The sequence below is a fragment of the Ahaetulla prasina genome, chromosome 2 (assembly GCF_028640845.1).
Source record: "Ahaetulla prasina isolate Xishuangbanna chromosome 2, ASM2864084v1, whole genome shotgun sequence".
Lineage (NCBI taxonomy): Eukaryota > Metazoa > Chordata > Lepidosauria > Squamata > Colubridae > Ahaetulla > Ahaetulla prasina.
In genome coordinates, this window is record NC_080540.1 from 95,901,568 (window position 1) to 95,925,400 (window position 23,833).

The 23,833-nt window shown below is 38.3% G+C and overlaps 1 protein-coding gene across 5 annotated transcripts in view; it reads right to left on the reverse strand.

The window, feature by feature from the left end:
• JADE2 (jade family PHD finger 2) overlaps positions 1-23,833 on the reverse strand; it is a 231,913-nt gene that overhangs the window by 16,346 nt on the left and 191,734 nt on the right. For all 5 annotated transcript variants that reach the window (XM_058173992.1, XM_058173991.1, XM_058173994.1 and 2 more), the window contains one exon: positions 14,241-14,358. In XM_058173992.1, coding sequence (XP_058029975.1) covers positions 14,241-14,358 — 118 coding nt within the window. The remainder of the gene's footprint in view (positions 1-14,240; positions 14,359-23,833) is intronic.

Sequence of the window (23,833 nt, forward strand, 5' to 3'; positions counted from 1 at the left end):
GCTTCTCTATCTCCACTGGATGATTGCTTGTCCTGTTGCTGTTCTCTCAAGCCATCTGCTCTTACAGGCAATAGTAATTAGCTCTGCTATCTCCCCCCCTACTTGCAACTGCACAAATGACCACAACTCAGGGGTGAAATGCTCCCAGTTCGGACCGGATTGCCCAATCTGGTAGTGATGGCAGCCGGTGGTTCGGAGAATCGGTAGCAAAAATCCCTGCTCCCCCCCACATACCCAGCTGAGCCGCGTGATCATCAGTTTTTTTTTTAACTTTTAAAAACATTTTTTCTTCGGCTGAAAAAGCCTCTGATGATCGCGCGGCTCAGCTGGGATCTTCAGAACCCTTTAAAAGCATTTTTTTTCTACAACCTCTTTGGCCGAAGAGGCTGTAAAAAAAAATCTTTTAAAGGGTTTTGGCAATCAGGTAACTCAGCTGGGATCGTCAGAACCCTTTAAAAGCATTTTTTCTACAACCTCTTCGGCCAAAGAGGTTGTAGAAAAAATACTTTTAAAAGTAAAAAAAAAGTTGACCACCCAGTCACATTACCCCACCACCAAGCCGTGCCACAGAACCGGTAGTAACAAATTTTACATTTCACCCGTGCCACAACTGAGCTCAAAATTTCTGTTGCTAAGTGAGACACTTGTCAAGTGAATTTTGCCTCATTTTATAATTTTTTTTGGCCACAGTTATTAAGTGAATCACTGCAGTTGTTAAGTTAGTAATACGGTTGTTAAATGAATCTGGCTTCCTCACTGACTTTGCTTGTCAGAAGGTTGCAAAAGACCATCACGTGAACGCAGGATACTTTATGCAACCGTCATAAAGATTGGTCAGTTGCCAAGCACTTGAATTTTGATCGTATGACTATAAGGATGCTGCAACAGTCATCAGTGTGAAAAAATGGTTGTATGTCACTTTTTTCAGTGCTGTTGCAGCTTCAAATGGTCATTAAATGGACTGTTGTAAGTTGAGGACTACCTATACTTTTTAGCTCGTTGCTAATTCTTATTAATTGCAAAGGGCGCATAAGGAAGATGCTTAGAAAATAAGAGTGTGAACTTTCATAAGGAATCTGCATTATGGTCCAAATTGATATTAGAAAAACAAATGTGTCTATCTGATTCTATTCTTGATGGATAGCTTTTTTTTTCTGGGTTATAAACCTCTTACTGGGAGTGCAAACATGTTGTGGTTTTGTCTCTCTTCTCCCAAGAGGTCTTGATGTAATGCTAGAAAGCAGTTTTTATCAAGCACCCACTTTTGGAAGTTTCTACCTAATGCAAGTCAGTTGACTTTAGCTGCTACTTTGCGGATTAGAGCTACCAAGATGAAAACACAGGAGTCATTTCCATAGTGCACACACCAACAGGTCTTACCACTATGAACTTATTCCTAAACCTCCAGAATGGGCTGCCATCCCAACAAGAATACTGGAGTTAAGTACTATTGGCTTAAAGCAATTAGGCTTTTGTTGCAGCCAGTTAATAAACCACTATTATTCTTTTAATACAGGATTTATATTTGCAGGCTTGCCAATCAAAGATTTTTCTCACAATTACTGAACCGATTTCCAGGAAGAAAAGCAAAGCAGAATTGATGTTTGCTCAGTTCCTGCCAACGAACTGGAGAAGGGCAGACGCATTTTTCACTTGACTTGACAAATAAAATATATGGCTTTGTTTAGATGGTGCAGTGCTTCCAAACAACAATATCAACGCTAGACTTTTTGAAAAAGAAGCCTGTCAAAAGGAACAGCTGCATTTCAAAGCCTGACAACTAGAGGGTTGTTTTTCAGTTCACAGAAGATAGATAGGGGAAAAGCAGCTTTCAGACGGGCAACCTTTCCAGCTTTAGGAGACATCGCCTGCCTATAAGATTATTCATCAACCACACAATCGTCCACCAAGTTCAGCTTGTCCATTAATGTGCCAAATATGTTCTACCTACATTAACTAGGATGCATGTAGCAATTAATAAACTTGCACTAGATCAATGATAAAGGAGGGACATGTCTTCCCTCTGTGCTGGAGACAAACAGAGTAAGACAATTTGGGTTAATCTGAACAAGCCAAACCATGTAACTAGAGGGAGTCTTTGACTTACAACCATTCGTTCAGTGACCATTCAAAGTTACAATAACACTGAAAAATGTGACTTATAACCAGTCATCAGACTAACAACAAATGCAGCATCCCCAGCAGAGTCATGTAATCAAACTTTGGTTGCTTGGCATCCAGCATGTTATTTACAATGGTTGCAGCATCCTGGGGTCACAGGATTGCCATTTATGGGCATCTGGTGGCTCAACAGACTAATGCAGTCTGCTATTAACAGCAGCTGCTTGCAATTACTGCAGGTTCAAGTCCCACCAGGCCCAAGGTTGACTCAGCCTTCCATCCTTTATAAGGTAGGTAAAATGAGGACCCAGATTGTTGTGGGCAATAAGTTGACTTTGCATATAATATACAAATGGATGAAGACTATTGCTTGACATAGTGTACGCCCTGAGTCTTCGGAGAAGGGCGGGATATAAATGCAAAAAAAAAAAAAAAATTATGACTGTCCCAGCTAGCTGTCCCGGCAAGCAAAATCAATAGGGAAAGCTGGATTTGTTTAAAGACTTCATGATTCGCTTAACAGCCACAATGATTTGCTTAACAGCTGTGGCAAAAAAAAATAATCATAAAATTGAGCGCTACTCATTTAACAACCACCTGGCTTAACAATGCAAATCCTGATCTCAACTGTAGTGATAAGTTGAGGACTAAAATGAAACTTAAGAATATTGAAAATAAAGATGCTCAGGTAATCTTCAAAGCCCATCAATGTCAATCAGGCTTGCATTTCTTCACAATGCCACTCATAGGGCTATAATTCACATTGTAAATAATTGCTGAGAGGGAAATGATTCTACAACTATAATAAAAAGCAAAGCTTGCCCTTCTCTGTTCCCCAAAATAAACAGGGGAATAAGGAACAGTGAAGTACAGCAAGTAAAATATGGTATAAAATGTTTCTTATTTACTTAATAATTATTAAACAAATTTATATAGCCTCCCATCTCGTAAAGGGAACTCTGCGCAGTACACAACAAACAGATAAAAAAAACCAGATATATATTAAAAAATATAAAAATCACATTAACAGTAAACATTATAAAAAATGGAGATGCCAACTCTTTCAATCTATTTCAGTCTACTGAATTCCATTGGAAAAGATGTTTTACCAAAAACTGCTGGCCGTCAAAATGGTTGATATGAAGCCTGTAATTTTTGATCTAGGCTTTGACGAGGGCAAGACTTGGCTGTCGTAGTGTATTTCTTTCAAGTAAGGTAGCTGAGAGCTAAACTGGACAAAGAGGACAATCTAATAATGCCTATAACATTGGCAAGGGACATGGAGGCTGATTCAGTGGCACGGAGGAGGGGAAAATGTGTCTACTCCCTGATCCATTTCCTGAGCATAATCACCCCTTAAATCTGTTATTTGTCCTATTATAGAAATGTATACATGCAGGCTGATTACACCCAAAGTCTCTCTGGAAACAGAGCTGGGAAAAGAGTAGCTCTGGAGAGAAGCAATTTTCATTAGGAAAAGGGCATGGGAAAAGGGTTAATGATCTGGGTTGCTCCTTCTTCCCCACCCTCCTATGCTTATTTGCCAGCCCTTAGAAGCAGAACATTCAATAATGGATCTGTGTTTTCTTATCTACTTTGGTTCTGAATTTGTTGGTAATATAAAAGTAACAAAACAAGAAATACGGAGCAGAGTGTGCTGAAACCAGCCATATTTCCCATCTTTCTCTCTAGGGCAGCCTGGGATTGATGGATGAGTATTATAAACCCAAACATCTGGAGGGATCCATGATGGAAAGGGCTACTTTCTGGTTTACAGATGACATATCTCCCAGCCTGTAACAAAGATGATGAGTGAAATACACCACTCAGAAACTGAGAAACAAAACAATATATTTTCCAATCACTCTCAGAGGAAAACAACGTTTAATCATCCTGCTAGTCCCAACCTTATGTGCAGACCACTGAAGAGCCATATGCATGAAGATCAGTGCTGGTTCCATGTGGCATGTCACGCGGTGCGTCTGATGTTTTTGAAGGAAAGCAGATGGTGACAGACTCAGCAACCAACAAGGCTCATGAAGCAATTTTTTTCCACAACTCATGGATTGGTGCATCAAGCAATATTCCATGAAAAAGTGGGTATTTTTTAGATACCTTTACAAATAGAATAGAATAGAATAGGGCATATATTTAGAATAGAATAGGAATAGAAGAGTAGAGTAGAGTAGAGTAGAGTAGAGTAGAGTAGAGTAGAGTAGAGTAGAGTAGAGTAGAGTAGAGTAGAGTAGAGTAGAGTAGAGTAGAGTAGAATAGAATAGAATAGAATAGAATAGAATAGAATAGAATAGAATAGAATAGAATAGAATAGGAAACAAACGTTTCCAACAAGAAAAAAAAATACTGGAATGTTCCAATTCAATAAATATATTAGGTGTGAGAGTAACACTAGGAAGAGTATGTTTCAGGATTTATTCCAATTTCTAAAGCTGTCCGAGAACAGGCTTAAAAAAAATTCCCATTTTTCAAAACTGATGAAAAACAGACAGATAAAATATATGCCCAAATGTCTTCCAATCTGGCCATATCTTTTTCAAGGGAGGAACTTTCTTTTCCTTTTCTTGGAAAATTTTCCTCTACTTCTGGTAAATAGGATGTTGAAGCAGAAGGGCCAAATAGGATGGAATCCCAAGACTCCATTTTTCCCCCCAACTGCATCGGCTGCAGAGGTGGGTTTCAGCAGGTTCTGACCAGTTCTGGAGAACCAGTAGCGAAAATTTTGAGTAGTTTGGAGAACCAGTAATAAAAAGTCTGACTGGCCCCACCCCCATCTATTTTCTACCTCCCAATTCCAAGCTGATCTGGAGGAAATGGGGATTTTGCAGTAACCTTCCCCGGAATTGGGGTGGGAATGGAGATTTTACAGTATCCTTCCCCTGCCACGCCCACCAAGCCACACCCACCAAGCCACACCCACCAAGCCATGCCATGTCCACCAAGCCATGCCCACAGGACCGGTAGTAAAAAAATTTGAAACCCACCACTGATGGGCTCCTATTATTTCTGGGTTCAGTTCAAATCCTAAAAATCCTTACAGCTCTAAGTAACTTTGGTTCAAAATATCCTAGAACATGCTTGTTCTTAAGTGAACTGCCCTGAACTCTGAGATTATCTGGAAAGCATCTAATTCATAGTTGTTCCCACATATAAAAATTCCCTGCTTTGGGAAATAAATTATATTTTGTGACTATAAAGTTATACTATTTAGATTTCCATAACTCTATGTTTCACAAGCCAAATATTCAAAGAAACCACAAGTGACAGTACAACAAGATCGTTTTAAACACGTCCAAGAAAACAATCTGTTTTGGACAAAAAGAACTTCTGTGCTGCATTTCAAAAGAGCAACATTTATTAGATAGTCCTGTGACTACTGTGAATAGAGAATCATATGAAAAAATTAAATTGGCAAGAGTTATTTGCCCAATGATATTCTGAACCGAAAATAAGTCTAAAAACAATTGGCATCGTCTTATTTAACATATAATAAAGCATGAAGACAAGTTTGAATGAAATTCTCCTCTGTGATAGAGCAAAAAAAACCCACTGAATCTGATTTGAATTCTACAATTTACAAAAACAGTTTTAAAATGCTTCTATTCTATAGAAGGTGAGATCAGCAGGAGGGTTAAATCTTAAATGCCAAGTTTATGGTTCAAAGTCACAGAAGGTGGAAACACATAGGTGGTTTTGAAAAAGTTATTAGAGTTGTAATTGATTACTACTGGAAGGGGAGACCCCTTGGGACTTCCCAGGCTGCTGCAGAAGGCTCAGGACGAAAACAATGGCAAAAGTACCACTTGACTTAATAGGAACAACAACAACAACAAAAACAACATTTCCAGTAGAAAGTGTGCTTCTCCCAGACCTTTCTTTTGTGGATGTCTATTCCTGAGGTAGCAATCATGTCTCAACTTCAGCTCAGACAGAAAATGAAACTCAAGCCCAGTCAGCTCAGCCTCTCTTGGCAAATATGAACCATTGGCTGGGCCCTCCAAACACTGAAGAACCTGGCTAATTGTGAACCCAGTATGGAAGCTGCTATGTGAATCACGCCTGTGGCTGCAACATTCTTCCTGACTGTTTAGAAATAACTACTATGTCAGTTGGTGGAGAATTTTTTTCCTCATGCATACTCACAGTAATGCATTTTTAATCTAAATGAGACTTATACATAATATAGTATCTCTGAATGCCCAGGAGCACTACTGCATCTTACAGTAGTGGCCAAAATTGTGGAAACCTTTTGGGAAAACTGTATTTTTGAGGTTTGATGGCTAATAATACCACTTTTTTTTGTAGTACCATAAAATTATATATCAATGGAAAGATAATTTAATCAAGAATGTAATGCTTTTCAACCTTTGTTTGAGAGATAAAAGTGGCTTTTTTTGTGGAATTCAAGATTTTAGTCCAAATTCCTGCAGTCTGCGTCGAACAGTCCTTACACTCAACTTCATATTACATTGCACCATTTCACCTTCTATACACCCAGATGATTTTCTTCTGTCACGTAGACACAGTCCCTTAATTCTTCAATCATCACTTGCTGTTGTGCACTTTTTCTTGCCTTTATTAGTGGGTTTTGTAGTGACTGAGTACTTATATCTCTTCAAAAACTTAGAAATGCCACCTTTACTTAGGTTTTCACCAATTTTTCTTCTAATTTCTTTATAACTGTAGGCTTGTTCACTTAATAATACTATTTTACATCGCTTTCTGGGCGACCGGTCAACTCTTTGCACCATTATTTTAATTTTATTACATTTTACAAGCTCACTAAATGAACGAACACCAAAAAACCACAACCAACTTGATAGCGATCACATAACACAGTGACAAATGTCCTCCTCTCAGCTTTAATATATGACATCAATAACTGAATCCTACTGTGATCTGATTGGCTCATTGCCAAAATAAGATGACACCTGATTGGCTGTCTAAATACTCATGCTCATTGGCTACAATTAGATAAAGGAAAGCTACCTAATATCAACCTAAGCAAGTTGTGCTTCCCTTTTCTGGTTATTTGGCTATGACTTTTCAAGAACACAGATAATTAAACAAATTTTGTTGCATTACATTCTTGATTAAATTATCTTTCCATTGATATATAATTTTATGGTACTACTCCCAAAAAAAGTGGTGTTATTAGCCATTAAACCTCAAAAATACACTTTTCCCAAAAGGTTTCCACAATTTTGGCCACTACTGTATATAACTAAGACTTTTATTTGTATTTATTTGTAAATACACTACTGTATTTAACTAAGACTTTTACATACTTTATTGTGTGAATTCTGTGAAACACGCAAACATAGAATTAAATCAGTATAGGTGGAAGAGTCAGAGGTTGTACATGCATGCTAAAACATAGTTAACAGGATACCAATAGCTATGATTATCCAACATACCAACTAAAACATTCCACATATGACTTAATGAGATACTTTAAGACATGATCTTTTTTGTTTGTTTCTGGCTTAGCCACATTATGGCTTTATAAGCACTCATTTATGGTTTACCATGTCACAGACTTGATAAGGGCTTTCTGACTGGATGCTCAGTTATCCAGAGCAGACAAAGTAGAAGAAAAGGTTGTTATGAAATGCCCATATCTTTGAGATGCAGAAAGCTATATGCAGTTAAATTATCCTTTGTTCCCAGAGGTCCAATTAATGCCAAGGGTAATTACTGTGAATGGGTTCTTTTCATTATGGCTGTAGACGGAGTGGATACTTTAAAGATCTTTATTATGTTTCAAGATGTCCCCAATACAAGCTTGTAGCTTTCTTTTCTCCACTCTCCATTGCAAGTACAGTTTATTCTAGATAATTTGAATAGGATTAATATCCAAGTAATTAATCCTTGGGCTCTTAACATTTTCTGGCCCTTTAAGTTCTCCAATGTAATGTTCAATCCTTGCCTCCTATTAGTGTTACTTGCCTATTATGGGGGTTGGTATAATCTTGCCTTGTTTGTACCAGCTGTGAAGTGGAGTCAGGGGTGAAATCTAAAAATTTTCCCTACTGGTTCTGTGGGCCTGGCTTAATTGGTGGGTGTGACTTGGTGGTCAGATGGCTTGGTGGGCGTGGCCAATAACAATAAATAATAAAAATAATAAACAAAGTATAAAAAAAACAATAAGAGGTACCAAAAACCAACTTTCACACTTTACACACACACAACACAACACAACAAGTATTTAATAAATACTAATACAACTGACTCACATACAATGTAAAAGCAGCTGCACTTCACACAGACACAAAAAGCTCAAAAACCAACTTTCACACACTACAGATACACAACACAACACAGCACAACTGACTCACACACAATGTAAAAGCAGCTGCACTTCACACTTCACATAGCCACAAAAAGCTCAAAAACCAACTTTCACACTTTACACACACACAACACAAGACAACACAACACAACTGACTCACACACAATGTAAAAGCAGCTGTATGTCACACTTCACACAGCCACAAAAAGCTCAAAAACCAACTTTCACACTTTATACACACACAACTAACACACACACACACACAATATGCCACATACAGCTTTCTGAGATTTTGTGTGTTTGTGTAGTTAGAGTGAAACACTACAGAAACACACCAAATCTCAGAAAGCTGCACAAATATTTTATTTTATTTTATTATTTTATTTTATTTTATTGTGGATTTCAAATCCCAGAATTCCTCAGCCAGCAAAGCCAGCCAGTTGATCACCGAGGAAATAGATTAGCTGAGCGATTGATTCTGTCTGGCTGAAACTGAAACTGCTTTCGGGCTGGAAAGAGAGCCATGCGTTCATCAGTAATCAGGTAAGTGCCTTAGAATCTCTACTCTTATTGTAGAAAACATGTTTTCTACAAGTAAGAGTACAAGTAAGGTTCTGCTGATGAGGAACTCAGGTGAGATCGCCAGAGGAGACTTTAATTTTTTTTTTTAAAGTTTAAAGTCTCTGCCGATCTCAGCTGAGGGGCGGGATTCTCAAAGGCTTTTTTTTAACTTTTAAAGGCCTGTTTCGGCTGAAGCAAAACCGGCTTTTAAAATTAAAAAAAAACCAAAAACCTCTGCAGATGGTGCGGCTCGCAGAGGCAGGGGGGGTGGGGCCAGTGATTTTTGCTACCGGTCCTCCGAACCAGCAGCCGCCATTGCTACCGGATCGCGGGATCCGGTCCAATCCGGGAGCATTTCACCCCGAGTGGAGTGGCTACCAAGCTCCAGACCCAACTCTAAGTGAGCTCTAAGCAAGAGGGATACTGAGCATTAAATTGAATTTCAAGCAGTCTTTCAAACAGGGTTGCTCTTGCTTGTTGTCACTCTTTTCCTGGCAGCTGGATATTTCAATAAGCTTAAAGCAGTAGCAGTTGGTGCTACTAAAGCTGGCCGTATGACGCTTCTATTTCTTCTGCTCCAGTCCTCCATTCTCTTCTGTTTACCCACATTTTCCCCTCAGATGGGTGGGTCAAAGTGAAGTAAGCTGGCCAATTATGAACACAGAGACATCCTTGATAAGGCAAAGGTGAGGTTAAACTCGCCTTCTATAGGTGCAATGATATGTCCTAAGTGTGGTCAGCAAGGCATGCCTTTGTAGATGCAGGCAAGTTGAGTTGGGCCAATCAAGCTACAGTTTTCCTAGCATTTCTTGGTTGCATTTTACCAATGTACAACAGGGAAAGGGTGTAGAGGGGCCATAAGGCTGGCAGCAGAGGGGCCATAAGGCTCTACCAGTTGGAGAGTTTCAGTCCAACCCTTTTAAGTGTGGAGGGGTCACTGAGGTAGCAGCCACCAGCTTTTAGTGCCAAATGCACTCCTTTTCTTTTGCCCAATTATAAGGGTATTTTAGTTGTCTGTCAGTTTTCATAACTTTATTTAATTCATAGATCATTGGACTGTCATAGAACAGAAGAGTAAAGTAATAAAAACAAATAAAAGCAAGCAAGCAAAAAAAAAAAGTTCCATAATCCCCCTCTCCTCAAGACCTATGTAACCAGTTCTTCAATAGTTTCCTGAACAACGTAAGGGTGTGTGCTACATGAATCCCTGGGAGAAACCACTCCAGAGGGCAACAGAGAAGGCATGCTTTCTGAACCCTGCAAGATGACATTCTTTAATTGATAGAATAGAATAGAATAGAATTTTATTGGCCAAGTGTGATTGGACACACAAGGAATTTGTCTTGGTGCATATGCTCTCAGTGTACATAAAAGAAAAGATACGTTCATCAAGGTACAACATTTACAACACAATTGATGATCAATATATCAATATAAATCAATTGATGAGGCCAGAGTTGACACACCTCCCCCCCCCCCAGTTAGGGATGTCCACAGATACCTGAATCTAAGTAATTTCTCAGACAGCCAGGCCTTGCATGTCATAACCACACCTAGAAGTCAAGTGGGAAGCAGTGCAGCCTGTGGAGCAGCAGGGCAGTGTGTGAATAACACAGACCCACCTTCATTGCCCACATTGTACTATTATGGACCTGCAGAGGGGCACATGGAATGACTTTCAGGGCCAAAAGGAATAACTGCTCAGATAACATTCAGAATTTGAGTAAATGTCTCCGACAGGTACCTCCCTAAATTTTATGAAGATAAAGTGCGGTGGGGGGGGGAGCACACACAGACTGGCAAAATGTTCTATAGATCAGAGGTCTCCAACCTTGGCCACTTTAAGCCTGGAGGACTCCAAGCTTAAAATGGCCAAGGTTGGAGACCCCTGCTATAGATGTTCTAATAAAAGTAGTTTTAGATTGATATGGCATTTTTTAGTAGCTTTCTAATGGTCTTCAGGGACAGTCCCAAGTGCAGGTGGTCCTGATTTATGACCATTAGTTCAATGGACATTCAAAGTTATGAGAGTACTGAAAAAAATGACTTATGACTGGTTTTCACATTGCAGTTATGATCATTATGGCCTGCCTGAAGACATTGAATTCTTGCCCCCCTCCCCGCCATCTAAGCACCTTTGGTCAGTCATTTCTTCCCAGCCCTCTCAGATACTGATAAGCCACATCCAAAAAATCCAGCCAAGGAAATAGACTTTTCCAAATATTGCCAGAAATCAAGCATGATTTGAAGGTAGGAGAGGGAATGCTGGATCAGAAAAGGATGAACAGGTCAGCAATTTATTGCAACCAGTCAGGAATCCTGTTCAATTATGGCTTGTTTTAAGCCTCAACTAATATTCAACAAAATGCTTTTTCTATTCTCCCTTAGCTGTCATGGCTCACCACCAATGCTTATCTTTTAAACAATTATCATCTCTTTTTGAAAGCCAAGCTGCACTGAAGTCAAGTCTTCATTAAGAAAAGGATAGGACTGAAGTTCATCCGCTGAATTCTTAAACAGATAGTATCGTACTGACTTTTGAACAGATTGCACTTTCTGTTTAAGAGATTAAATTGTAAGTTTGTACTATAGATTTATCTTGCATTTTTTATATTTATCAAGAGTGTGCATTGGAAAAATCATTAAATTGAGTATACTGGTGACAATCCATGCACGAACATGATATTTTCATTCCCCTCAGTGCCAACCCTGCAGTGCTGCCTTGTAAAAGGAAAACAGCAACAACCATGCAAACAACTGTTTTCCTTCAAAAGTACTCCAATGCTACTTCACACACATGTATAAAGAGCAGAAATGAGTCTTTCTATCAGACATTGTTATAAACAGGATTAAATAGATACAAGACAGCATACAACAACTAATAAAATTCACAATAGCTCTGAAGTTTAACAAATTCTGGGTTACAGGTAGTTCTTGGTTACCAATGGTAATTGAGACCAGAAACTGTGCCCCTCACACAATTGTAAGGTGAAACTTCATGTGACTGTGCCAACTTACAACCATAATTCTGGTTGACATTTTTAGGTGAATCCTGCACAGACACAGCATTCCACAAATTATCGCCATTTGCAATCTCCTGCCATCTTCTCCATTGACTTTGCTTGTTGAAAGCTGGAAGTAAAGGTCGCAAATGGAGATCACACGATGGCGGGACCACAATATTACAACTGCCAACTGCACAAATCATAATTATGTGACTGTGGATAGACTGTGAGGTCATTCTTGTTCAGCACCATCGTAATTTCAAACAGTCACTGAATGAATGGACATTAAGCAAGGTCTGTCTATCATCTAAGTGAAGAAATATTTACAAAACTTACTGTTATGAGCATCCTTTTTTAATACGAAAAGTAAACACTTTCTGGCAAGTTTTATTAAAGGCATAAGTTTATGATTCTTTTTTGGCAGAAAAGTCTACCTATATATCTAGTTCCTGACAACACTGTAAACAGTAAGGCTGTGAAACGCAAGCAGTAAGGCTGTGACATTTCCATGTGTAATCCCCAGCGCTTACAAGATAAGAATAGAATAACCCATTCACAGCTGTAATCACTCTGACAACATTGTCTTTCTAGCTGTACCAGTCTAATTTAACAGTTTTAAGAGGTGTCAGATGTTCTTATCATGGGTACATTTGGGATATAAACAGAAATGTCACAGTGCTATAGTTGTACTTTCGCATTTCATAATGTTTTGGCCCCATTGTCTCATTCTCAGCCCATAATTCAAAATTAACTGTATTCCACAGAAGCATACGTTACAAAAAATACCACAAGAATAACAATTGCTTTTCCTGTAAGACTATATATTTATCATCAAAATATCATTTTCCCCTGATGTTACAATCTTGAAGATAGTGGATCTGAAGATCTCATTGTAACAAAATACTATGCACATTTCTAATTTGTTTCAATCAATTGATTGAAACCCAGATATTTTTCAGTGCTCAAATTTTTAAGATCAAATTTCAGTATTGAATGTAATCCAGACAGTCCTAAAGAACCCCGAACCATGTAATGGCTTCTGAGATGATTTCAAACCCACAAATATAATTGGATAAATATTCTGCCAAACAGTCAGATGCTTATTCTGGATGTTACACAGCTTAAGTTTTGGGTTATGTATTCTTCTTGAAAACAACATAAAATGTACAAGTTGCAGATTAGCAACTGTGTATTGTGTTGTTTTTTTCTAGAACGTGTTCTGATTTCATGTTCATTTAAAAACTTGACTTTTGTCCATTTAGACTATTATGTATTGGAAGGCATTCCTTATGTATAAGTACAACTTTATTTAAAGATAAAGCTAAAAACACAAAGGACCAAAAAAGAAGTATCTGCTATAATTTAACCTTTGATCTTTCCCAAAATAGTAGATGCCAAAAAGGCAACAGAATAGTTACTAAACTCTGCCAATGAACCAGATATCACCTCTAAAATTTTAGTATCTACAGCCTTAGGGGCAAGATTAGCACTAAGAATCCAAAGAGATGGTACGTTAGTACATCAAACCTCTGCCAAAGACTTCAGCCCAGACTAAGTTGAGAAAACAAAAATTAACTATCAGTAAATTTGTTAAGAGTTTCTGCTTAATGTTCTTTTTAGAGATATTATATGGTTTGCTTATACAAGGTCAGTACAACCACATTATCAGGTTCTTGTCCAAATCATGAAATTAAATGAGTTGTCCTGTCTTAACAGTATATTCTGAAGAAACCGGATTATTGTGAAAAAGAAGTATCTGTATCTACCTATACATGTGATAAACCTCTATTAATTTTTTATTATAAGCAGATATAGATTTTGAAATGTAAGTGGGTAATGAAGAGAGGGCCTTCACGGATATTCTCCAATTCTAAGAAGTTCTGCTAAAAGAGATACAAGTGGTACTGATTTAATATATTTTTGCAACAATTTAATTTTCTTTATAGTTTTAGTTTCTAGATTATATATATTCCTCGTCCAAATATTTTTAGAATCTTTTTAGGTAGGAATTAAGTATCATGGTAAAGTTTTCCACTGTTTGAAAACATAAGCCACTGCTCTAATTACATACATTGCCCAAAGCAAAATGAATACATCAAAACTTTCAAATGTCAGATAACCCCACTTCTTTCAGTTTTCTAAAAATACTTTTTCTAATCTCTTTAAAAACTCTGTAAATAAAAAAAATAAAATGCCATAACAGAATTTATAATACAGATTTTCTAGGTCTCAATAGGAAAAATTACCTGCATAAAGATCTTTCTCAATAAGTTTCATCTGGAGATGGAAAATTTGTTCCTGGAGTTTGCAAATGGAGTGCTTCATTTTCTCTCGTTTTGTTACCATATAACAAAGATTTCTAACCTGCAAAGGAGAGTAAGAGCTTTTATTTAATAATTAATTATTTGAAAAATGATTGGCAGCTCTGTACCTAATTTAACTGCAATCTATATGAATAAGGTACATGTCTATAGAGAATATCAGTCATCTAGGTCATGGTTGTCCCAAAGGTGCTTTTTCAAAAGGCAACTGGACTTTGTTTTTCCTTGAAGATGTTTTGCTTCTCATCCAACTGAAGAAGTTTATTGGATGAGAAGTGAAACATCTTGAAGGAAAAACAATGTCCAGTTGCCTTTTGGAAAAGCACCTTTGGGACCGAATAAGATACATTAATGCTGGAAGATAGGATTAAATAAAGTAACTCTAGCTACTCAACTTGCTGGCCAAAGTTCAACGTGATCCTTGAGCTGATAAAAATTGCGGAGTCATCTGTTAAATCTATGCTTGATTTATGAATGTCCCAAAATACAGATATACTTACAGGTTATGATGTGGATACATTAAACAGTAATAATCACATTTTTGTCTTTGTATAAATTCCCAACCCAGCCAGTCTGAGTAAGTGAACCCAGACCATTAGGCAAAAATTAACACGGCATGTTAACGAAAGCAGAAGTATCTAAAATATACTATAAATGATATCTGCAGGTAATATTTTTGGTTATCTAATAGAAAGGCTTATAAAATATTTGAAAAAATAAAATTGAACTAGTTCTGATGTAGAAAAGAAGTATCTGTATCTACCTATACATGTGATAAACCTCTATTAATTTTTATTATAAGCAGATATAGATTTTGAAATGTAAGTGGGTAATGAAGAGGGCCTTCACGGATATTCTCCAATTCTAAGAAGTTCTGCTAAAAGAGATACAAGTGGTACTGATTTAATATATTTTTGCAACAATTTAATTTTCTTTATAGTTTTAGTTTCTAGATTATATATATTCCTCGTCCAAATATTTTTAGAATCTTTTTAGGTAGGAATTAAGTATCATGGTAAAGTTTTCCACTGTTTGAAAACATAAGCCACTGCTCTAATTACATACATTGCCCAAAGCAAAATGAATACATCAAAACTTTCAAATGTCAGATAACCCCACTTCTTTCAGTTTTCTAAAAATACTTTTTCTAATCTCTTTAAAAACTCTGTAAATAAAAAAAATAAAATGCCATAACAGAATTTATAATACAGATTTTCTAGGTCTCAATAGGAAAAATTACCTGCATAAAGATCTTTCTCAATAAGTTTCATCTGGAGATGGAAAATTTGTTCCTGGAGTTTGCAAATGGAGTGCTTCATTTTCTTGTTTTGTTACCATATAACAAAGATTTCTAACCTGCAAAGGAGAGTAAGAGCTTTTATTTAATAATTAATTATTTGAAAAATGATTGGCAGCTCTGTACCTAATTTAACTGCAATCTATATGAATAAGGTACATGTCTATAGAGAATATCAGTCATCTAGGTCATGGTTGTCCCAAAGGTGCTTTTTCAAAAGGCAACTGGACTTTGTTTTTGTTTTTTTATGACGTTTTGCTTCTCATCCAAGAAGCTGAAACTGAAGAAGCTTCTTGGATGAGAAGCGAAACATCTGAAGAAAAACAATGTCAGTGCCTTTGAAAAGCACCTTTGGGACCGAATAAGATACATTAATGCTGGAAGATAGGATTAAATAAAGTAACTCTAGCTACTCAACTTGCTGGCCAAAGTTCAACGTGATCCTTGAGCTGATAAAAATTGCGGAGTCATCTGTTAAATCTATGCTTGATTTATGAATGTCCCAAAATACAGATATACTTACAGGTTATGATGTGGATACATTAAACAGTAATAATCACATTTTTGTCTTTGTATAAATTCCCAACCCAGCCAGTCTGAGTAAGTGAACCCAGACCATTAGGCAAAAATTAACACGGCATGTTAACGAAAGCAGAAGTATCTAAAATATACTATAAATGATATCTGCAGGTAATATTTTTGGTTATCTAATAGAAAGGCTTATAAAATATTTGAAAAAATAAAATTGAACTAGTTCTGATGTAGAAAAGAAGTATTCCACCTTAATATTTATTCAGGTAAAAAATTAAAAGATTATTACTTTTAATAGTAATAATTAAAAGTAATTAATTACTTTTATTAGATTTGTTGACCTTCTTTTTCCAGGCACTACAGTACTCCACTGAAGGAAATAATTGTTTTCCAAAGTGAAACAGATTTGTACTATATGCAGTAACATTCAGAAATAAGGTTCTTTTACAGATAAAATTTGAATGAAAATCATGTAAAGCATCTCATATATAATTGGCTGTATAGCCATTGCTTGAACATATCCATTTATAGAGCCTAATATCTAACAGGTTCTATACCCATGATGGCAAACCTCTGGCACGTGTACCAAAGGTGGCACGAAATGCCCTGTCTGATGGCCATCCCCCCAGTTCAGCTCTGCTGTGCATGCGTGTGCACGTCCCACTGGCTAGCTGGTCTTCAGATCTCTGCTGGGCATGCATGTGCGGGCTGCGTGTGCATGGGGGTGCACATGGGGCATGCACATGTGTGAGGGTGCGCACATGCTTTGGGAGTGGGTACATGAGCAAAGTCCGCACGTGCATCACAGTTTGGGAGTTCAGGTGCATGCAGGCATATCCACGCATGCATCATGCGTTTTAGGCATTCGGTCCAGAAAAAGTTAGCCATCACTGTTCTATACTGTTAGGGTGTTCTTACTAACATGCAGTTAGAATCTGTCTTCTTCTAAATTAACTCTGAAATAACAGACAATAGGTCCTCATCTTGTTCAGTGTGCTATCATATCTCATTGAAGAACTAGTTGCGGCCTGGGAACAGGCCGCGGCTGGGGCTTTGGACCGTGTCGTGCCTTTGCGGCCTCTGACCTGGCGCAGATCTCAATTAGCTCCTTGGTTCTCTGAGGAGCTGAGAAAGATGAAACGCCGGAGAAGACGCCTAGAGAGCGTTTGGAGGTCCAGCCGTTCCGACGCTGATCAGACACTAGTTAGGTCTTTTTCAAGGACCTACCTAGTGGCACTGAGGGTGGCGAGGCGCTCCTACGCTTCCGCCCTCATTGTGTCGGCAGATAACCGCCCGGCCGCCCTGTTTCGGGTAACCCGTTCCCTCCTTCACCAGGGGGAGCGGGATGACCCCTTACAGGGACGTGCCGAGGAGTTTAACGGTTATCTGTACGACAAAATCGCTCAGCTCCGGGATAGCTTGGACCAAGATTGCGATGATCCGGATGAGATGACTGAGGCGCGTCTTGTTGATACCGTTTGGGATGAGTTCGATTCTGTGACTCCCGAGGACGTGGACAGGCTGCTGGGAAGGCTGCATGCCACTACATGTTTACTGGACCCGTGCCCCTCCTGGCTGGTGCTGGCCACACAGGAGGTGACACGAGGCTGGCTCCAGGGGATTATAAATGCTTCTTTGATGGAGGGGATCTTCCCCGCCGCCTTGAAAGAGGCGGTGGTGAGACCCCTCCTCAAGAAGCCTTCCCTGGACCCAGCTATTTTGGGTAATTACCGTCCAGTCTCCAACCTTCGCTTTATCGCGAAGGTTGTAGAGAGTGTGGTGGCGTGGCAGTTTCCTCAGTACCTGGAGGAAGCTGTCTATCTAGACCCGTTCCAGTCCGGCTTCCGACCCGGGCACAGCACGGAGACAGCTTTGGTCGCGTTGGTGGATGACCTCTGGAGGGCCAGGGACAGGGGTTGCTCCTCTGCCTTGGTCCTGTTAGATCTCTCATCGGCTTTTGATACCATCGACCATGGTATCTTGCTGCGCCGGTTGGAGGGGTTGGGAGTGGGAGGCACCGTTTATCGGTGGTTCTCCTCCTACCTCTCTGACCGGTCGCAGACGGTGTTGACAGGAGGGCAGAGATCGACCGCGAGGCACCTCACCTGTGGGGTGCCGCAGGGGTCGATCCTCTCGCCTCTCCTGTTCAACATCTATATGAAGCCGTTGGGCGAGGTCATCAGTGGCTTTGGGGTGAGTTATCATCTGTACGCTGATGATACTCAGCTGTACTTCTCCACCCCAGGCCACCCCAGCGAAGCTGTCGAAGTGCTGTCCCGTTGTTTGGAGGCCGTACGGGTCTGGATGGGGAGAAACAGACTCAGACTCAATCCATCCAAGACGGAGTGGCTGTGGATGCCGGCATCTCGGTACAGTCAGCTGCAACCGCAGCTGACTGTTGGGGGTGAGTCACTGGCCCCGACGGAAAGGGTGCGCAACTTGGGCGTTCTCCTGGATGGACGGCTGTTGTTTGAAGACCATGTGGCGGCCGTCTCCAGGAGAGCTTTTTACCAGGTCCGCCTGGTGCGCCAGTTGCGCCCCTTTCTGGACCGGGATGCCTTATGCACGGTCACTCATGCTCTCGTCACTTCCCGCCTGGATTATTGCAATGCTCTCTACATGGGGCTACCCCTGAGGTGCACCCGGAGACTTCAGCTAGTCCAGAATGCAGCTGCGCGGGTGATTGAGGGAGCACCACGTTGCTCCCGGGTAACACCACTCCTGCGCAGTCTGCACTGGCTACCTGTGGTCTTTCGGGTGTGCTTCAAGGTTCTGGTTACCACCTTTAAAGCGCTCCATGGCTTAGGGCCCGGGTACTTACGGGACCGCCTGCTGTTACCTTATGCCTCCCATCGACCCGTACGCTCTCACAGAGAGGGTCTTCTCAGGGTGCCGTCCGCCAAGCAATGCCCCCAGGGGAAGGGCCTTCTCTGTTGGAGCTCCTACTCTCTGGAACGACCTTCCCCCCGGTTTGCGTCAAATATCTGACCTTTGGACCTTTCGTCGGGAATTAAAAACTTATTTATTCATCCAAGTGGGACTGGACTGATTTTTTAGATTTTTTAAATTTCTAAATTTTAAAATTTTAATTTTTTTATATTTCCTGTAATTTTATATGGGGTATTTTAGGTTGGTCAATTCGACGGTTTTAATTCGGCCACTATTGAATAGGTATTTTAAATTGATTTTTAACTGTGTATATTTATTGTTTTTATCTTGGCTGTACACCGCCCTGAGTCCTTCGGGAGAAGGGCGGTATAAAAGTTTAATAAATAAATAAATAAATAAATAAATAAATAAATTCACCCCACAGTTTTTTCTCAAGGGCTAACATATTCAGCAACTTCTTCATAGGGCATTCTAATTCTCTGATTATGTTTACTGTCCTTTTCTGAATCTGCTTAATTTCGCTGAATCCTACTTACAATATGATGCCCAAAACTAGACTCAAGCTGAGGTCTAACAAAATCAGAATATAGCTGGGCAATTACTGTCTCTGAACTGTAAATGATAAATCTTGTTGATGTGCATTTGTCTTCCTTGCAATCACATCGCACTTCAAGCTCATATTTACTTTGCAATCAACTACCACTCCAAGATTATCTTCTTACGGACTGTCATCAAACCAAATATTCTCCATGATACATCTATGCCTGTGCATTTTCATTTTGTTTCCCAAAAGACAAACTATGCACTTATTTCTATTGACTTTCATTCTGTTACTTGCAACCTATATCTACAATCTATCAAGGTAACAGTGAGTATTTCAATCCAATTAAATGTTAATTGTCTGGGAACAGATTCCTTGGTTTCTTTGGTTTTTTTAAATTTAAATTTACAGCAAACACCATCCATATAGCCCTATTCACATGTTATTTCCATGCATAGACTTTTAGCATTTGAGAAGCAGCCTCTCCTTCTGCAAATCCTCCTGATAGTATCATTCCTGAAGAGCTGATCTCCATAAATACTAGATTGTTTTCTGTGGGGAACCTTTGCACATACCTGAACCGTTCCAAGCGGGATGCAAACCCACCGTAACATGAGATGAATGAAGTATAAAAAATTCCATGAAATCACTTCTTTTTCTATTTATTCCATTTTTCTTCATTAAGAAAGTGAGAATACTGTATTTAAGAATTCTGGAACTATATCACACAGAAATATTTTAATTGAATATGGTGGGTACTGTAAGTTCCACCTGGATTTAATTTAAAATTCTAACCACAATATTGTTTATTTAACATAGTGTAATGAAAAATCTGGACTTGTGACCCTTAGCTATTCAAAGAATACATTATTCTGACATACTGCTCAGGGTAGTCAGCACACTTGTTTACAAATTATTGGACAAATTATTTTTATTGTTGTCTTCTTGGCTATGAAGAAGAGGTTATCATTCCTACAACTAAACAATTTCCTTTAATTACATTTAGAAAATGAGCTTGCAATCTTACCTTCGCTTATTAGGAATTAAATCACACTGAACATAGCTGGACTAACTTCTGAATAAAGGTCCACAGCACTGTGCCATAAAATAAATTTTGCTTTTTCATGTCCTATAATCTCACTTGTGATTTGGACCCCCAAATACTTTCACTGTCCATGGATTTTTCAAAAAGACTATTAAATTACTTTAAACATCCTCTGTTGCATTCCATATTTCCAATTTGAATTTCTCCTAATTTTATTTTGTCCAGACATCTCAGCTTCCTGCATACTAAGCTATCTTTCAGGGTAATGGCTTGACCTCTTAATATTTGCTTTTCATAGCTAGATTGTTCCAACCAATAAAGGGTTCTTTGTTTCATGCAATTTTTTTTCCCTACCAGGCAGGTACACAACCAACAACCACTCTATTGAAATAAACCCCAGTCATCGAAAGGTCACTTCTGCCATGATTCCTTCAGGAGAGCTGTTGTTTTGCCATTGACCAATGACCCAGTTGCAATAAATTTCTTCCAGAGAAAAGCTCCATTCAGCATAAATACTGTATGCAGTGGGAATGTCAAGCAGTAAAAAATTGGTTAGCTATCTTCTATTGACAGCATAGCCATTCTGGAGAGAGCAAAGCTAGACACAGATCAAGAGACCAACAAGAGCTGTTCAAGTGTCAAATTACTTCCTGACATATTATCATGCGGAGGCCACTACAGGAGCCCTGAGCGCGTAACCTCTGACCCTAATGCTCAAGATCAGTTCTTCAGTTGAAGAGCTCTTGATTTCTACCATTTGCTTCTTCAAATGCAGTATCAAGAAAAAAAGATTACCATGAATCCAAACTAGCTTCAGTAGATGGCTTTAAGTCTCCCTGTCACATGCTGACAGAAAGATGGTGTGAAGGAAAAATAAAGCCTTAGCAGGCATCAACATAGGCTCCATTCTCTTTTGATCTCATTGGTTCATTCCTATATTAACAGGCTGAATTTTGCGTCTATTGAGCAATGGAACTCCACCTGCAATGCCACTAGACTAGAGTCATAATCTGAAATGATATTGGAAGCCTGTTATTAAAATGAAGTTTTATTCATACAGTTATAAATAACACTCAAAAGTATTTATGCCAATTTAATGCTGCATTCTTTCAAGCACTATAAATATGTTTTATGATTGGTTTTATGTTTTTATATGTTGCAAGCTGCATTGGGCAAGCCATTTCAAGGAAGGGAAAAAAGTGGATGTACATTTTATTAGTAAAATAAAAAAAATATAGTAAAATACTCTCTTTGGTTTGTTTATTGAACTTTTCTGCCCTTGAGGAAGTTAACAGTTATGCATGTCAACCTGCAAACAAGCGTATCACATGAAGGCTTAGTATAACAAGGCTTTATAGGAAGGAAAAGGAGACACTTTATTTTTATTTTTTTAATTTGTTTCTAATATGGTTATTTTGTTCAATCCACAGAAAACTCTCACAATTGCTCAGTGACTGCTACATACTCATTTGTTTGCAGAAGACAGGAAGTATGATCAATGTTGCATTATGATAAAACAATCGAGAAGTGCAATCTGGTGTCTTCCAAATATGTTAACCTACAATTTCTCCCACTGATTATAGTAGATGGAGATTATGGGAATTATAACTTCAATGTAAATGAAATATAACAGGCTGAGATTAATGGAGATAGGAATTGGTAGAAGCCCAATTCCAGATGTGTAAGCTGCCTCCTCAACAATTGACACCTTAAAATAATTTTAATAAGTTATCTTTATTGTTTTAAAACTCACACTGTATTATATTTATAATTTTTTTAAAAAGGGGAAAAAATAAGAAAGTTTAATTAATATGAGAGTAATTTATATTGACACATTAAGATATTTTCATAACCGTTCTCAATGCTCTATGACCTATGATGACGATAGGTTTAGCTACCTTTTTAAAAAAGTAAGAGTTTACAAATTATTTTGTTGATGATACATCGATCATCAATATGAATCCCACTTGCTTCATTGCAAAGTAATAATAGAACCGCTGGTTTCCTAGGCTCTTTTGGAAGGCGCACCAGAAATGATAATAGAAACTTAATATAATACCCAATTATTGTGATTCATCTTTCCTGATGAATTAATGTGAATGAAGTTTTATATGGACAGTGAACTTCCAGGATCTGAATTGTAAATAAGCAACTAGGCAAACTACAACAGAATGTTTGTCATTAAGATAGGAGAACCCCGCATTCAATTTTTCTAATTGTCTCTGGATGCAGTGAGACATTTGGATGGCTAAGTCTGGAAGATATATTTTTTAAAAAATATAAGGGATAATAGCATTAAAGAAACAAGACAAAGGATGTTTGTAATATGGTCCTGTTTGTTAGCTTGGTTTTGGCTTTGTTTAATCATACTTCCTTGTAAAACATATTATGCAAATTAATACAAAAGATGTCAGTTTATAAATAAAACCAATCAAAAGGGAATGGAAAATATGAGTATAATAGGCTTAATGCATTCTCATTAGCCATCCTGAAACAAATATAGTCAGTTACATTTTAAAGGGAATGAAGTTTCCAAAACTGAATGTTTTGCTTTTGTCAACTACAAGTAAAATGTCCGTTCATGCATAAAAAGATTTTATTAGATTAGTAAAATGCATTTCGTGCATTTAGTGATCAAGATAAATTGTTTTATTAGGATGTACTTGATGTTTTATTTATAATTTTCTAATCTAAGCAGTTACAGGTATAATTCATAGCAGCTTTAATTGGATTTTTCTACTGACAAAGTATTTGTCTTGTGTTTAGTACAGAAAATCAGAAAACTGAATTCACTTCAATGTTTTGCCAACACATACCTTTTAGGTTGGCTTCTTACTGTATAACTATTTCAAGTGATTCAACTCCACATTTCTACTTAAGATGTGCTTCAAGTTAAACATAACTTTTGGGAATTACATTAACAAATCCCTGTAGTTATCTAGGCAACATTTTCATAAGCGATTTGCCATTGCCTTCTTCCTCAGGCGGATAAAAAATGGTTATCAAGGTCATCCAGCTGGTTTTTGTGCCTAAGGCAGGACTAGAACTCAGATTTGTCTAGTCCTGGATTTTAATCACTAGACCAAAGAGGCTCTTCTACTTGAATTAAATTAAATTAAAGACAGAGAAAATCAGATACTGAGCCTCTGATTGCCAATTATGATAGAAGTGATCTACTCATTTGAACAAGCCTTAAATATTAAGATTGTTCAAAT